At 36.1% G+C, this 16,929-nt stretch overlaps 1 protein-coding gene across 1 annotated transcript in view; it reads left to right on the forward strand.

Annotated features, from left to right (window-relative positions):
* Nucleotides 1–14,499, forward strand: part of MARCHF11 (membrane associated ring-CH-type finger 11) — a 32,665-nt gene extending 18,166 nt beyond the window's left edge. The window contains exons 3-4 of the mRNA XM_038129648.1: nucleotides 6,199–6,391; nucleotides 13,397–14,499. Coding sequence (XP_037985576.1) covers nucleotides 6,199–6,391; nucleotides 13,397–13,719 — 516 coding nt within the window. The 3' untranslated portion in view covers nucleotides 13,720–14,499. The remainder of the gene's footprint in view (nucleotides 1–6,198; nucleotides 6,392–13,396) is intronic.
* Nucleotides 14,500–16,929: the final 2,430 nt, after the last annotated feature.

The raw sequence follows: 16,929 nt of genomic DNA on the forward strand, positions 1-16,929 counted from the left end.
GTAGGTGTAGATGTTCAATCAGTTGTGTACATGCAGTAAGTCAACACTTCCAGGAACTGTCAACTAAATTACTTGAGTGGTGCACAGATGGACGGGATCTGCACGGTAAATGTTACATTTTCAGAATGTCCTAGGTAAAATACTGGTGCAGCCTTCCAAGCTGACAGAGAAATTACATACAGCCCAAACTATCTGTATTGATGAGCTCTCTGCCAGATGAAAAGATAATGGGCATCATGACTCCAGGCACTCTATGTGTTAATAATGTATCAAAATAGGCAGCCATTAATGGTGTGCTGCAATTTTTGTGACATTGATTCTTTTAAGAAAAAGTCATAAAACCAGAAGCCTATAGCTAAAAATGACATTTCTAATGTTTGTGTGTGTGTGTGTGTATAGTCAAAACTACATATTTTCTGTCCAGCATGGTGAGTAAGTTAACTACCATTGTATACTGAATCATGTAGGCAGTGTGCGCTTACTGCAAAACATTTTAGAAATCCTAATTACCTAATCACATAGACTACCAACAAGATAAAGTAAGGAACAGCCATTTCAAAAATGATTTGTTGGACTTAAATCAGTGTATTCTTTTGCTTCTCTCTAAGTTTTATTCATATGTATGCAGATTACAAATTCTCTAATGAATAATGGATGACAGTAGGAAATAACTTTTTCTTGTAAGAGCTGGTTCTAGCAACTAGAGCAATCTAACAAGGGGGTTTTGAGGTTGTATATTTGGTATGTCTTCAGGTTAATCATGTTATGTTACAATAGGTCACAGCCGGGCATCATTGTTTCTGTTATGTAAAATATTCATTCCAGAATGACTGAAGAGATTGAGAGGTTTCCATCAGCAGTGCCCATAATAAACTTTGTTTCTGAGAGAACAGAGTGGGATAACCCCATAACAGTTCTTTGTTTAAAGGAATTTTGGTGGATTATAAATTGGTACAGTTGAAACAGATAAGCATTTGGGTAGCCATAAGGAAATTTCATATGTTCTTTATTGGGGATGGAGGAAAACCTGCAGTTTCTTTGCAGATATTTTTAATGCAAAGTATTCGAAGTACAAGCACGGTATCAGTTCTTTTGGATCACTTTTCTGCCATTTATTATACAATAATCAGTAGGCTTCTACAAGGCATTATTAAAACAAAGCCAAGTTAATATTGATTAATCTCAAAAATGACAGACCTTGAATATTTTATCCACCTTTATGTTAGTAATGACATGCACATAACTGTATTAACTTTATTCTTTAACAATTATTCCATCAAAGCAATACATTTCCTTCAACTTCTGAAAGTCTCAACCTCAAAAATAAGGAATTATTTCCTTATATTTGTATTTTTCTTTGACAGAAACCTTAGAAGAAAAGAGGAGCAATATTTCTGGGGTCAGAATTTGAACTCTAGAGTACCATTAATGTATTATACTCCCAAATGATTTATCACGGGAAGACCAGTGGTAAATATAAGTTTAAAAGAACCAAACATAATGAAGTGTCAGTAGAAGTAAAAGTCTAGAAAGTTTTCAAGGGCAGAAAGTACTACATTAAAAGCAGAAGCATTAATTATATTCTGTTTAAAACACCATTTTCAAAGGAAGTTTTTGCCATCATTGTAAATTAAAATTTTTTTTTTTTTTTCATGGGCAACTGAGATGGCATGGTACATCATAACACTACATATATTATGGGAAGGAATATGAAATGGGATTTTCATAGAAATTTGAAATACATTTTAAATTATATTAATAATTTATAATAATTTCATTATTATAATTATTAATATATTAGTATATTATATTTTAATATAATAATGTATTATATATTATAATATATATTATAATTTATTGTATAAAATTTATAAGCATTTTAAAAACCTCATAAATGAGGTTTTAAAAATTATTATATCTGAAACCTACAGTATTGTTATAGCTATCAAGATACAAAATGTTTCACATTTTCTTTCTACTTGTTGAGCAAAAATGACAATCTTTCTTATAATGTTTATTTTTTAGGGTCATCTACTTTACAGAAGCTGACACTAAAATCTTGTCCAGATCTTTCCTAACTTGGCAAAATGTTTAGCTAAAATACTTGTTACTGATTGTGGAATGTATAGTCAGCAAATAGCAAAAACAAATTAGAACATCATAATATTATTTATAATCATGAATGATAAAAATTTTAGAAGCAAGTTATATGAAGAAAATGAGAAAAACACTAGTGGAAATAATGGATTTAAATCATGACACAATAATAATGGGATCATTCATTTTACAATGTTAAATAATTTGGTCTGTTATATTCTGAATGCAATTTCTCAACATACTATCACTGAATAATTTTTATTATTTTGTGACCTCATAAGCCATTAATTTGACATTAAAAGGTGAAGTGATTATAACATAACAGTGAATACAATAAAGGTGAAGAGATTATAATATAACATAACAGTGAATACAATAACGTAACAGTGAATACAATGACTGTGAGAAGTCAAAGAAAGTTTAACTGACTTTGGTGCTATAATAAGAATCTTACTCTTAGAAGGAGCTTTCTTTTCCTGGGTTTCTTTCAGTTGTGTTCTCACACATGTTAGCCATGCTGTGAGTGAGACTTCAGGCACAAGCAAATGGTGTGACCACAACTCCAGTTCCTCTTCACAAGCCTTGTACTGAAATGCAAAGCAACCAAACAATACAGTCCTGTGCAGTTCATCGCATTGTCTAATGGCTAATGCTGGCCATGTTTAAGAAAGGACTGACCATTCCAAGCCTATCAACATGTGAATAACAGCATAACTACAGAATACCACCTTCATTATGTGAAAAATATATCTGTCCCGGTAACATCTGCTCGCTTTTTTTATAATTTCTACCCAAATTCAGTCAAATTTATGAGGGAAAAAAATCAAGACACTCATTTCCCAAGAGACAATCTCAGACTGTTACAAATCCAAACTTATTGGAGAGGGGCAAGGAGGAGGAAATTTTAGTTGGGGTAAGTTAACCATTGGGAACATCCACAGTCTTCTTGCCATTAGGAGTAACATAGACAGAAGATGAAGTCCCCAAGCTCATCACATGTTGGAGCTGAACAGAAGTCCATCCCACCCCATCACTCCTGGAGTGCTTGATTCCTATGGCAGACTGCCAACCACAAGGAGGCAAGTTATCAGTTTCACATAAATTTTCTAGGCCACTACAATATCTTCCTTCTTACACACACAGTCCTTCACCCATCTACTATGGAATATCATCAATTAGCTTAATTTACAGATTACAGTATTAGGGAGGAAAATTTTGTAAAATTTTTGATTTTCTTGATTATTGCTGACCTTCATACTGAAAAAGGTGGAGGACTAAAATTTCCTTTATACAACAAAGACAGTCAATACCACAAAGGTTAAAGTAATTAGGTAATAGAAGAAAATATCCAATCCTATTTTGGGGTTCTTGTTTTTTATTATTTTGATGGAGTTTTTGGTTTGTTGGTTTGGGGGGTTTTCTTGGAACTGTTCTTTGATTTTTAAAGGCAGAAGAGTTAGGAACGACCTCTGGAATGCTTGTTTTTTTCTCAGTAATTGTAGTAATTTGATAGAGTGCTAATATGCTGAATCTTTGGAATTACTGACTTTATTGAGGTTGAGAGATTCAATTGCTTGCATTCTTGACAGATCAAGAGAAGAGTAAAATAATGAGAATATGTTCTTTAGAAGAGGCTAGGAAGAGGTGAGGATCATATCTATGTTTCTTAGAACTTTTCAAGGTCAAGTCTTTCTAGAAATAAAGAATTGGGAAAATCCAACAAGAAGCCAAAAAAAGCCCTCATAAAATGGGTAATAGGAGTGGTTGGCACTGAGGAAGAGACACTGGTTTTCAGGCAACACCAGAATAGGGGATAAACTGTCTAGACTGCATGCTACATTATTTATCCCAAATGTTTGGATTGCTTTTTCTTTTGTTCATTACTCTCTTTGCAGACTAACTATGAGCAATCTAAGTGAAAAAAAAAAGAAAGAAAATCAAAATAAACTGAAGTGAGTTTACAAACATCTGAAATTGTACTGTGACAAGATCTACTGTTTATTTCATTTATATGTCTTTTCAGTTTATTGCCAGCTTCTTCTGTGAATTTGACAGTGTAATATTTTGTGACAGTTAAAGCTTTACTTCATGTAAATGGACTTTTATTTCAGGCATTGCAAAGAAATTTAATACAGTTCTGTCTCACACTGATAAAGAAAGACGATAGACATACATAACCAGCAGCATTTTTGACAGTTTTCTGCCAAGTCACGCTATGTAGCTTCAGCTGAGAAATGAAAAATAATTTTGTTTAACATTACCCTATGGAGTCTAATGAATGTCCCATGAATTTCAGTCCTGGACTTCCAATCCTGTATACTGAGCCATGGAAAGCTCACATCATTCTGTCATGTATCACTTGTTGATGACCTTTTTTGAGCTTTATAAAGAGACTTAACAAAGGAAATGAGTATCCATTGTTGTTTGACATAAAAAGGTAGTATTTAGCATGTAGTAGTTACCATTCCAAACCTTCAAGTTCCATGAAAAAGCTAGTATGTATTTCATGAGTTCATTATAAAAGGACAGTACTTCAAGATAGACAATTTACAAATTGTTATATATCTATCTTTTTGTACTGTTATATTCAGAAGGTTGTAAGAAGAGAAGGAATGTAGCACCAATTGTGCATATTAGGCTACAGTAGAAAAGTTAATGGGAAAAGCTGAAAGGGAAGAAAGAGACAGGGGATTGCTCACCCAGGCTCTTCACGGTGGTACTTGATGGGAGGAAGAGTGTAAGTGGGACAAAGTAGGATCAGAATGAATATAAGAAAAAATGGTTTTGAAGAAAAACTTTTTCCAACCCAAGTACAATCAAGAAATGGAACAGGTTGCACAGAGAGGCTGAACAGCCTCCATACTTGGAAGTTTTCAAGATATTACCCCTGAGCAACCTGGCCTGATCTCATCCCCTTATTGTGTTTTGAGCAGGAAGTTGAACTAGAGGGCTCCCACAACCCCTTGCAACCTGAATTATCTTTTTATCCTATGATCATATGGTACTGGATACCCAACAGCTGTAAAAAAGAGAAGGCCTTAGTAAAGTAATAGGAAAAAGAAAAAATTGTTGCCAGATGGGAAAAGAGGCAAGAAAACCCTATTGCAAAAGCTATTGCAATAGCTTTCTCCACTTGTTCCCTACTGCAGCTATAGAAGAAGGCAGGCGCATCCAAAATTAGGAATAGGAAAGATGGCTGTCTACAAAATCTTCACAGCAGCCCTGGAAGGAGTGATGGGGCTGGAGTGGGGAGTCTACCAGAGTAATTTACATAAATATGTCCAAGAAAAGCCATATATGTTAAGGGTAATTAGAACAATTAGTTCCTTATGCTGCGATTTGTTTTTGTGACTCTTAGAACTGTATTTCTCTTATCTTGACAGAAGTCAGTATGCACACTGTCTTATATTTAAATCTTGTAATGCCATAAACCAGGGTCATGCCCCATATGGAAGATACAGCCTTCCCTGGAAAGATGGGCATAATTGGGGTGCACTGAAATGTTTGTGCTATCTATATTCAGGGTTCCTCCTGAGTTTTCATGTTACTTCCACACTAGGCTGCAGGAGTCTTTTTGTGCTGTTTACACTGGTTTATGCAGAGGAAGACAACTCCCTTGGTATGTCTGGAACTTCTTTGATGAGAAGCCTGAAAGTGGAAAATGGCTTCACACTTCAGGAGGGAGGGATGGAAAGGAAACCTGCCACACTAATATAACATATACTTGAAAAAGTTTTCTTCTTTTTTTATTCTGTTCATTGCCCTCCAAAGATGAAAGACAGAGTTCCATTCCTAAGACTTTTTTTCTTTTTTTTGCCTCATATTCAAAACAGAAGCAAAACTATTAACTCTTCAGAAGTTCACAGCTAGATTGTAATGATAGGGACACTGGAGGAAATGGGGAAGCAACTATTAGCTTCACTTTAAAAGTGAAATAGGAAAAAAGATATATAAAATGTCAGTATCAAGGATATTAGTAAATATCTATGAAGATATGTGTAAATATTAAAATAATTTCTGATTTCAGGAAAAAAGATGGAGTTGAATGTGCAACCATGGACAATAACATTGTTATCTTATACAACTTTGTTTCTCTTTTAGTGGCAAAGCATTACTATAACACTGGTTGAGAAAGTGCAGATGGTTGCTGTAATCCTAGGATCTCTGTTCTTAGTAGCAAGTGTGACTTGGCTTCTATGGTCAGCCTTCAGCCCTTATGCAGTATGGCAAAGAAAGGACATCCTTTTTCAAATCTGCTATGGAATGTATGGTTTTATGGATCTAGTATGCATAGGTAAGCTCAAAATCTTTAAACAGCACAGACTGTGGTTTAAGACTGTGACTATTTCTATTTTTCTAATTGGTCACTCTAATTGATCACTCCAGTTCTTTGCAGATTTATTCTCAGCTGATACCTTTGGCAAGTGCTGCTTTTTACAGTGTTGTAAATATTGCAGAGAGAAAAGAATCAAAGAAGCTTTACTCTCAGATTCATCAGTGGATTCACAAAATCTTAGTGGTGAGAACGGGATCAGCTTAATTTTCTTGATAAAACAACTAGTGAAGTTCAGGGAGTTAAACAGATGAAAATATGACAGACATTATTAAAATAATTAGTAAAATTACACGCTGTCTTCTTCTGATGCCAGTTTGAATTAGATTGTACCATCATGAAGCACAGAAGAAACCCTTGAAGATGTCATCAAACTGTGCACCCAAAATTAGGTTGCACAGATTTACATAGGTCACTCTGCTAGAAATGGAGGAGTTGAGAGAAGGCAGTCATGAGTTCTTTGCACATCATAAACAATTATGAAACACTCACACAGTGCTAACTATAGTAACTTGCTTTACTATTAAAAAGCCCCACATCATTTAGCTGAAATCTAGTAAAAGAAAATACATTTTACTGCAACACTGTGTTGACCACTTGAAATTTCTGAAAATACACTGGACCCGGGAATATTTAAATAGAAATCCCTTTTAGTATTTGGTAAAACAACCTGATTTGATTGTTTAGAGAGAAAATTTACATTATATATTACAAAATTATATAATTTAGAGAAATAAATTTACATAATTAGTAATAATTATTTACATTAAACCACATTCACAGAATTTTAATTGCAAGAAAATCTAGAAGTCAAACACCATCTGATGTTTGCATTGACATTTCTGAGAGAAAAATGGTATCTGAGTCTTATATATGGGAATTAGAACAGTGCTCAATTCTGCTTTGTAAGGAACAAAGAAACAGAGTGATTCCTAATGTCAAGGGTTTTGCTTCAACTGTAAAGCCACATCATCTTTTATTGAAACCATCCCATTACTGTAAAAGTATTTATATTTCAGCTACATCAGCAGTTCTGTTCATTTTGTAATTTTTGTTAGAGAAGCCTGCTCTGGAATATTTTGTAACACAGGCTTTCTTTTGTGAACCCAAATCTCAGACAGAAAAGTGAGCAGAATCTCATACTTTGGACCAGTGCTCATCTTTTAAATGAATAAAAGGACTGAGCTACCTAAGAGTGTCCTCTTAGATGCTGATTTTTGAACATCACCTCTTAAAGTTTAACACTCAATACTGAGTGCTTTGCTTTTGTTTAAAAATACACTAAAGGAAGATAAAATGTGCTTCAGGTATTCTAAGCATTACGTGTATATGGAATTCTGGTTTGTTTGGGGTTTTTTCCCCAATTAAAAAAAATATTTTGGAATGCATCAGCTAGTTGAAATAACCAAATAATTTGAAGTAACTTGAAATTATTTTAATTTTTACCATTTGTTTAACTATTAAAATACCTAAACCAGATTAAACTCAAAATCAGCCAAGAATGTCTGTGGGTAATCAGAAATATTACTGTATTTATCCATAGAAGTAAATATTTGGCAGGTGACCTTCCATAGATTGGTGCATCCTTTAGCTGCCTTTTAAGCAGCTAGACTCAAGCCACCTCTGAAGTGGAAACTGCTGAACAAACGTGTACCTCACATGAAACTTCTGGCTCAACTACACCCTGCAGCAGCAAAGCAAACACACAGATAAACTGACTTGCCTGTCATTTAATAAATGCATATTTTATAGAACTATCATAAATAATACATGAAAATTTAAATGTAAAAGTGACTACAGTTAAATATATTTGGACACTGTATTGTAGATACAAAATTCACTGCACATAGGAATTTACTAGACTGTATCTGGAAATTCAGAAAGCTGTACAAAGGAGGTTTTTGAGGTATTTTGATAACCGAGATTCATTCAGACCCACTTATTCTGAATATAATTCCAAGTAATTTGCATTCTGTTAGCTTGTAAGATCAGAACTTCTTGTAACTCTTAAAAGTATTCATTAATATAGTCAACCTTATTCAATTTCATATTTTTCTTTCATGATAAAGTGAGGGGTTTAGATTAATAATTTCAATTTATAATTTTCAAATAAAATTCTCTAATAGATATATGTAAGTATTACTTATAAATGATTTTAAAAACCCAAAATACTTTCCAGTATGCTGATAATTTCCCAAGGCATTAACTTGTTTTACCATTATTATGTATAATCACTTATATCATGAAGCTTATAATGCTTCCAGCTAGCTACAGGTCTCACTTAGGATCTCCTCTCATTTGTGTTTCGTCATGTATGGCATTGTCTTAGTTTTGAACAAGATTTACAGTGAGTGAATACCTCTACTCCCACTGTAATCTCTCTTTATTTCAATGAAAAATTTATGCAGACATACAGGTTTTCTTGTGCACCACATATTTCAAGATAATGCTTGAGATGGTATGACCAAGATTTATTCCACTTGCTTTCAGTTATGCTTCTCTACACCTTTGCAGAAATAATACAAATACTTTTTGATTGCTTGTAAAGTGTAGATATCTTCATACAAAAAGTGTGAATTTTTTGAAATGTTTTACTATAATTTTCCAAAGCAGTTTGCCAAAAGATACTGACATATTTTTATGACATATTTGAAAATGTGCACATAACAATTCATTTACTCAATGACTGACTTCTATATCACATGTAGCACACCAGTCACTTTCCTATTAAGTAAATTTCACCTAACTTGTATTTTAGTTCTTTGTTTCTGCATTTCAACAAAAGAAAAACCCTGAAGATTATAGATCACCAGAATAATATGTTCTGTTCATTCTAGTGTACATGTTTTATTAGTATCCAGTGTTCTCTTTCTTCTAGTCTGAATTTTCCCAGAATTATTCCTGACAAACAGGATTGTTTTTATTTATCAGTGTTGGTTTTAACCCTACAAGTCATTACCTTGTATCTTTCTGCATCAAAGCTGAGCATAAAGCTGTTCTCTCTGAAATTTCCTATTGGCTGAAGTTTTCCTAAAGCAAACCTTGAACACCCTGATCAAGCAGAACTACAGCCTGTGAAACCCAGAGCTATTCTAGTGATAGTGCTAGGATCAGACCATCCATGTAGGGATTACCAAAGGGAGTGAGTTCCTAACAGGAATGAATAATATAAATCCCTTATCTACCCACTGAAGGACAGTATATCAAGCCTTTGCCATTCTACTTTGTAAACCTAGCAATTATTTTGCATAACAAAAAAGTAGTAGAATTTTATATTTTTTCACTGGAAAATAGTTATAACTACTGGTCATAAATGGTTCTAACATGAAAAGAACCTCTCACAAATAATAACAGCTGACTTGCAATCCCAGAACATCAGTGCTGCTCTTTTTCCAGCCGTGAAAAGTAGTTAAGTCCCACTAGACACGTGACTGGTGCCAGTAGTACTGTGGCAAGGGAGGAAGAGATTGGAGCCAGTTCGAGGTGTGAATTGCCCTCTGAAAGCCTCTTTCTTTCCTGCTAAGGAACTTGATGCCTTGCAACATTCCTGTAACTCCTTGGTTGTAAAAAGGAACAGGCTAAAGTTACTTACAATGAACACATCTAGCTGCACTTTTTGTGTCTTTACTCAGAAAGTCTTTTTTTTCTCCCATACTGGATCTAATTCTAAATTGTTATAAAGAATTATATTTTGTTACTATTACTACTTGTAGCGTGGATATATTTCACTTTAATGCTGCGAGCAATTGATTGGTTTTTTTTTAATATCTGTGGGCCCCAGTTTTAAGACTTGACATTTTGTCTGGAGGTAAAGTCTGTTTCTGAAAATGATTTGTTATCCCTGGATAAAATATTGTGATATTACTGGGAGGACCATTCCTAAATGTATATAAATAAGATTAGTATGATAAATAAGATAAAGTTGTAGCCTAATGCCACCAAATATGAATAAGACAAGTTGACTGCTTGTAAAGACATTCAGTAGTAAAAAATTTCAAGTATCTTGTGAGTCAGGATAAGAAAACCTTTGAAGACAGTGAAAAAATAGAATAGTACTTGGCAAAAAGATAAAAAAAGAAAATAAAAATAAGATTCTTCATAATCCTACTAGCTGGATCCCACTGCAATCCCTCCATTGTAGAGATAAAACCTAAAGGTAAAGTCTTCTTAGGACCATAGGACATTTAGATGGGTCTATCATCCAAAAACTCTGTTCCTTGTAGATATTAATTGGACAAAACATCTGAACAGCTAACAGTAGTTGAATTGTAATTACTTCTTGGGATCATCTGAGTCAAACAAATATTTTTCCCCTACAAGTGTTCAGCTGTGTCATCTGTGCTGTTGAAATCATGGTGTTTGGAACAAATCAGTATTCTTCAGGGATTTGTTCTTATTTTCTCTCTCATAGCTCCCTTCATTGCTGTGAAACCCTTAAGAGAAAGGCAATTATTTGCCATTTTCTTACAGCTCCACTCCAGTGACTAACTACTTATATGTTGAGCATCAGAACTCCTCTGGACCTAGAAAATCTCTAGCATTTAAAACTTACCTAGAGTTCCTCTTGTTTGTGGTCTTGGAACTGTTGGTGCCAAGAACCTCACACTTCCCCCCACCCTCAGTTCTTTTGCCTCACCTATGTGGGTATTTTTCAATCTATAGCTCTAACAAGAAAGGAGCTAAAACTTTTTATGAGAGGAATTATGAAAGTGCTGCTTTTCTCCTTCAACACTGCCAAATCTGACAACTTTATGCCAAGGCTTGCGATATTTGATCCTTGTTTTGTAGCTCTTTTAAAGTATATGTGACTGACAGCTTCCACTCTAAAGGAACCCTTGCCAATGTTTAAAAACTTTGAAAACATAATTTCAATAAATCCTGAAAGCCCCAAGACAGTAAAAAAGAGCTCCCTGAAAGAAGTCATCCTACAACTTCTTCTGTTGTAATTTTGGAAAGATATTTTGACTGTTTAAATGTACTTCATGTATCTCAATGATCCTTTCTCAAATACTTCCTTCTCTGTTCTGAAATATGTTGTTCAGATTCTAGTGGAGTGCAGACATGTATCTTTACTTTGGAGTAAATAGATTCTTTTAACTTTGCTTCATCACAGACTTGAGAGAAGCTGGACCAAATAATGCTGTGTTCCAGGAATAGGTTGAGGAAGATTATTCTCATCTCCTTTGTCAACTTTATAGGAAATACAAAAGGATTACTCTTTGTCACAGCAGTAAAACCATGGCTAATTTGGTTTGTAGATTCTGTATGGGATCAAATTCATTTATTCTTTTTTGTACAGTCAAGCCAGTCTTGAAGGAATATTTATGTATCAACTAAATTATGATAAATTTTAAAGACAGATTATCTATGTCTGAGAAGATCAATATAGAAATCTTGCAATCAGGAAAATATTCCACTAAAATGCTTTGCTGTTACAAAATATATTTAGAATATTTACTATTTAATTAAGTTTGCTTTGTGCTACTTTTGCTGTATTGGATACTTCAATGAATTCTAGGCAACTTGAAAGCCTTAGAGAGACGCTGCATTCACTATCATGTCCTTCTGAAAGAAATCTTTGTGTTTCTCCATCTTTCAGTGTAATGATCTTTAAAAATATGTTAGAGTAGGCGTTGCTATCTGCAAATCATTGCACTTTATTGTGAGGTTTGCTGTTCATTTTTACCACCCTTTCAGCTTGTGTCATCTTTCTCTGAGCATCTCCTTTCTGGTATCAGTTAATTGTGCTAAAGGACCTCAGACACTTAAATCACAATTTTCTTGTGTAGAAACAGGTGATATACAATCTCTTGGGCTAAAGCACACCACAGATCATATAACACATGTGGCAATGTACAGGAAAATTTTAGGCAAGGAGCACACTGAACAAATGATTTATAAATGTTTTTGGCTAGGCAGATTGCTTTCTTCCCAAAGCAGAGAGCCAGAGAAAACAGGTGGTGTTGCTCAGAACCATGTAAGTATCATCAACCACACTGGCTGAGGAAAAAACTAGTAGGAAGGCAGAAGCCCCATGTGTCTCCCCAGTAGATCCATATTTGAAATATTCACATATAAAGAGTGTGAGTACAAACATATACATGCATACGAAAAGTTAGAAGCTTAATTTCTTTAAATAAGTTTCTTGAACGCATACAATAGGCATAAATATTAGTTACATGGAAATTCATAAGCAGATTGGTCTCTTGAGGACTCCAGAAATTCTGTATTTTCCTTGAAGAACCTTTTAAAAGATTTCTGGGCCTCAAGAAAAAGATAATTTACAACTTTCTCCTATTGAATACTGAAGAGAAAGAAGAAAGTTTATCATCCTTACCATGCTCATTGTAGTTAATAATAACATTTAATTTCGTCTTGTTCTAAAGAACAAGACAGGAAAGTCATTATATTTACAGCTGTTTCATAAATCTTATGTGCTCCTAAGTTGAACTGGGAATATGAAAGCAGTTAAATTTGTCAGTATCTGTACTGAATTCTACGAAACATTCTTAAACAAATATAGGACTATCCTGTTCATTGCAGAAGGTCTAACCTACTTAAAGGTCTACTTAAACCAGTACCAATCTCAGTAAATAAATAGTACTTACCATGAAGAAGGGCAGCACTAGCATAAATAGTCAATATCCAAATCTGCCAGTTTTGCATCGGTTTACTTAAATCTGAATAATTTATTTAGTTAGGCATGGTCAGATTATTCCAGTATTGGTTATGTTGAGCTTTCATTCAGAATAAATTTATTTCCTCTGCATGTTCCTGCCTCCCAAACAAATGAATAACAAGTTAAATTGCATATATAGAGTTTATTTGAATTATTAATTTTATGAGTAATTTAATTGCATCTGGAAATCGCCAGAGTCGTTAAAATGTGTTAAATTTCTATTTGCTCTCAAAATGGTATCCACTGACATTTTGTTGAAACACTCTTTTTTCCCCTCTTACTTTCAGGACTGATAGTCCATGAAGGTGCATCTGTTTATCGAGTGTTTAAGCGCTGGAGAGCTGTGAATCTACACTGGGATGTGTTAAATTATGATAAAGCCACGGACATAGAAGAGAGCAATCGAGGAGAATCCTCAGCAGGGAGGACATTGTGGCTGCCACTGACTGCATTTAGAAACAGAAGTTTAGTTCATCCAACACAGTTAACCTCACCGAGATTTCAGTGTGGCTATGTGTTGTTACACCTGTTCAACCGCATGAGACCTCAGGAGGACTCATCAGAGGATAACTGCTCTGGGGAAGTAGTGATGAGAGTGACCTCAGTGTAAAGATTGTGCTCACTGTGCTACACAGAGAAGGATAATGTGCCCTGGTGTTACAGGACTGCGGAATGTAGCTATGATGAATGGTGAAACCATTAACACTTGAAAAAATATATACACTTCTTTTTTTTAAATTTAATGTTTTTTATATGATCAGATAAAACACAAATACATTTTTCTGGGGAAAAAAGTCTCTTGCTTTTTATATAGCCTGATTTATTGAATCTTTTCTCAATTTGTACCTGAGGTGTATGTAACATAGCTTAATTCTTAGGTCTTTGAATGATGAGGAAACTCATTTTTAAGTAAAAAGATATATTTAAATGTATTTTCTTAAACTCTGGCTTTAATCCACTACTGTTATTTTTTCCACTTTCATGAGGATTAAACTGGACAGCATTCTTCCAAAAAGAATAAGAATGTTGATACAAGTCAAATATTTTTCCTTTTCTGTCTTTATTTGCTGTTGTTTGTAGCTCAGTTCAGGTGTGTGAAAGTAAGTGAAGGATATATTGTCCTTTGCATTTAGGCAGGAAGTCCAGTGGATGTTCTACAAAACCTAAAGGAAGATGGGAAGTCTTTTCTTTTAGCTCTCCCAGATGTCCATGCAAGATATCAGACACAAGTATGACACAGATAGGGGAAGAGTCTTGTACTGCCTCTCGAGTCTCTTAAGATCTGCAGAGTGCTATGCCTGTGCACAGAAGTGATGTTACCTTCTGAGCAGTGCTGCTGGAATTAGCAATGTGTGAATCTTTAGTACCATGCTAATTATAGGTCATTGAAACCCCTTTTTAAAAATAAAAAAAAAAATAAGAAGAAACGTGCACGGCAACTTCTGGAATAGTAATAAATCTGATAGAAACTGAAGTATAAATAATACAGAATCTTAATTTTGCCAGGGAACAAATCATCGTATTAAAAATGAGCCAATATTATGATAGATCAATGCTGTGAAATTTGCTTCTCTTGTTTCTGTTTCATGAAAACAATTCTAATAGAATTTAATCAAATAGTAATGGAAATGGAAATAATTTTCTACTTAATAATAAGCCTGTTGAAGATTGAGATAGAAAAGTAAGGCTGAAATTACTCTGAGAACACTAACTTACTCAAAACAGTTTTGTAGAATTATGGAATATACTGATTTAGAAGCATCAGGAAGCATCAAGTCTAACCCCTGGCCCTACACAGGACACTCCAAGAGTCACACCATGTGCCCTGAGAGCATTGTCCAAACACTTCTTGAACTCTGTCAAGCTGGTGCTGGGACCACTTCCCAATACTCAGTCTAAACCTCTCCTGACTCAGCTTCAGGCCATTTCCTTGAATCCTGTCACTGGTCATGAGAAGCGGTACCCGTCTGTCATGGTTTCACCCCAGCCAGGCAGCCACTCGCTCAGTCCCCCACCAGGGGGACATGGGAGAGAATCAGAAGGGTAAAAGCCAGAAAACTCACTTGTTGAGATAAAGACTGTTTACAAGGGAAAGCAAAAGCCACACACACAAACAAATTTTAACAGGGAATTCATTCACCACTTCCCATGGGCAGGCAGGTGTTCAGCCATCTCCAGGAGAGCTAGACCTCATCATACGTAGCGGTTAACTGGAAAGACAAAAGTCATCACTCCAAACATCCCTCCCTTTTGTCCATCTTCCCCCTACTTTATATACTGCACATGATATCACACGGTCTGGAATATCTCTTTGGGCAGTTTGGGTCACCTGTCCTGGCTGTGTCTCCTCCCAGACTCCCAACAACCCTCATCCTCCTCACCAGTAGGGCAGTACGGAAATCAGAAGAGGCCTTGGCTCTGTGTGAGCCATGCTCAGCCATAACAAAAACACCTCTATCAACATCTACTACCAACTCTGTGCTCAGCATAAATCCAAAACAGTCTGTATCAGTCGCTGTGAAGACATTTAATTCTACTCCAGCTAAGCCCAGCACATTCTGCCCCTTATTCCATAGCATTTACATCATGCCAAGTGTCCTACTATTCAATACAATTGCAGTAACCACCACAACAGTCAGACCTCCCCTCAGTCTCTTCTCCAGGCTGAGCAGACCAAATAAACTCAGTTGCTCCTCATACAGCTTCCCCTCCAGACTCTTCACCATCCTTGTGGCCCTCCTTTGGGCCTCCTTTGGATGCTCTTTAATAGTTTAATGTCTTTCTTGTATTGTGGCACCCAAAACTGCACTCAGCACTCAAGGTGAAGCTGCCCCAGTGCAGAGCAGAGCAGGACAATCCCCTCCTTTGCCCAGCTGGTGATGCTGTGTCTGATGCCCCCCAGGACAGGGTTGGCCCTCCTGGCTGCCAGGGCACTGCTGGCTCATGTTCAACTTGTCACTGGCAAGGACGCCCAGGGCCCTTTCTGCAGTGCTGCTCTCCAACATCTCATTCCCTTGGTCTATACACACACACAGGGTTGCCCCATTTAAAGTGCAAAATCCAGCACTTGATCATGTTGAACTCCCTATGCTGATGATTGACCGTCTCTCTAATTTGTTGGTATCTCTCTGCAGGGTCTCCCTGCCCCTGAGTGGATCAACATCTCCCAGTTTAGTGTCATCAGCAAACATATTTAGTGTTCCTTTGAGTCCTGTGTCCAAGTCATGAATGAAGGTGTTGAAGAGAACTTGCTTGGGGATGGGGTATTGGGTTGACCTTGTGTGGCAGTCAGATCCCCACCCAGCTTCTCTATCACCCTTCTCAACAGAAGAGAGAGGGAATATAGCATGAAAAATCTTGTGGGTTAAGACAAAGACAAGGGCATCACTAAACAGCTACCCCTCCTCTTCCCAGGCTCAGCTTCAACCCTTCGCTCCCAGCTTTTCTACCCTCTCCCCACTCCCAATTTTTCTACCCTCTCCCCACCCTCTGTGGGGCAGCACAGAGGGATGAGGAATGGGTCTGCATCAGTCTATAACAGTTCCTGTCTGCTGCTCCTTTCTCCTCCTCACACTTCTCTGCTCCAGCCTTGGGCTCCTCCATGCATTTCAGTCTTTCAGTATAAACCTACTCCAGCATGGGCTCTCTGTGGGTTACAGTTCCTTTGAGATATATCTGCCAGGGGCTGCAGCATGGATGTCAGCTGCACCATGGTCTCTCCAGAGTTTACAGGGAAGTACCTGCTCCACCAGGACATCTCCAGGGTCAATCTCTACTTGGGACAGACTGTGTTTGGCATGGGGCAATCTCAGCCTCTCCT

The sequence above is a fragment of the Motacilla alba genome, chromosome 2 (genome assembly GCF_015832195.1).
Source record: "Motacilla alba alba isolate MOTALB_02 chromosome 2, Motacilla_alba_V1.0_pri, whole genome shotgun sequence".
NCBI classification, from domain to species: Eukaryota; Metazoa; Chordata; class Aves; order Passeriformes; family Motacillidae; genus Motacilla; species Motacilla alba.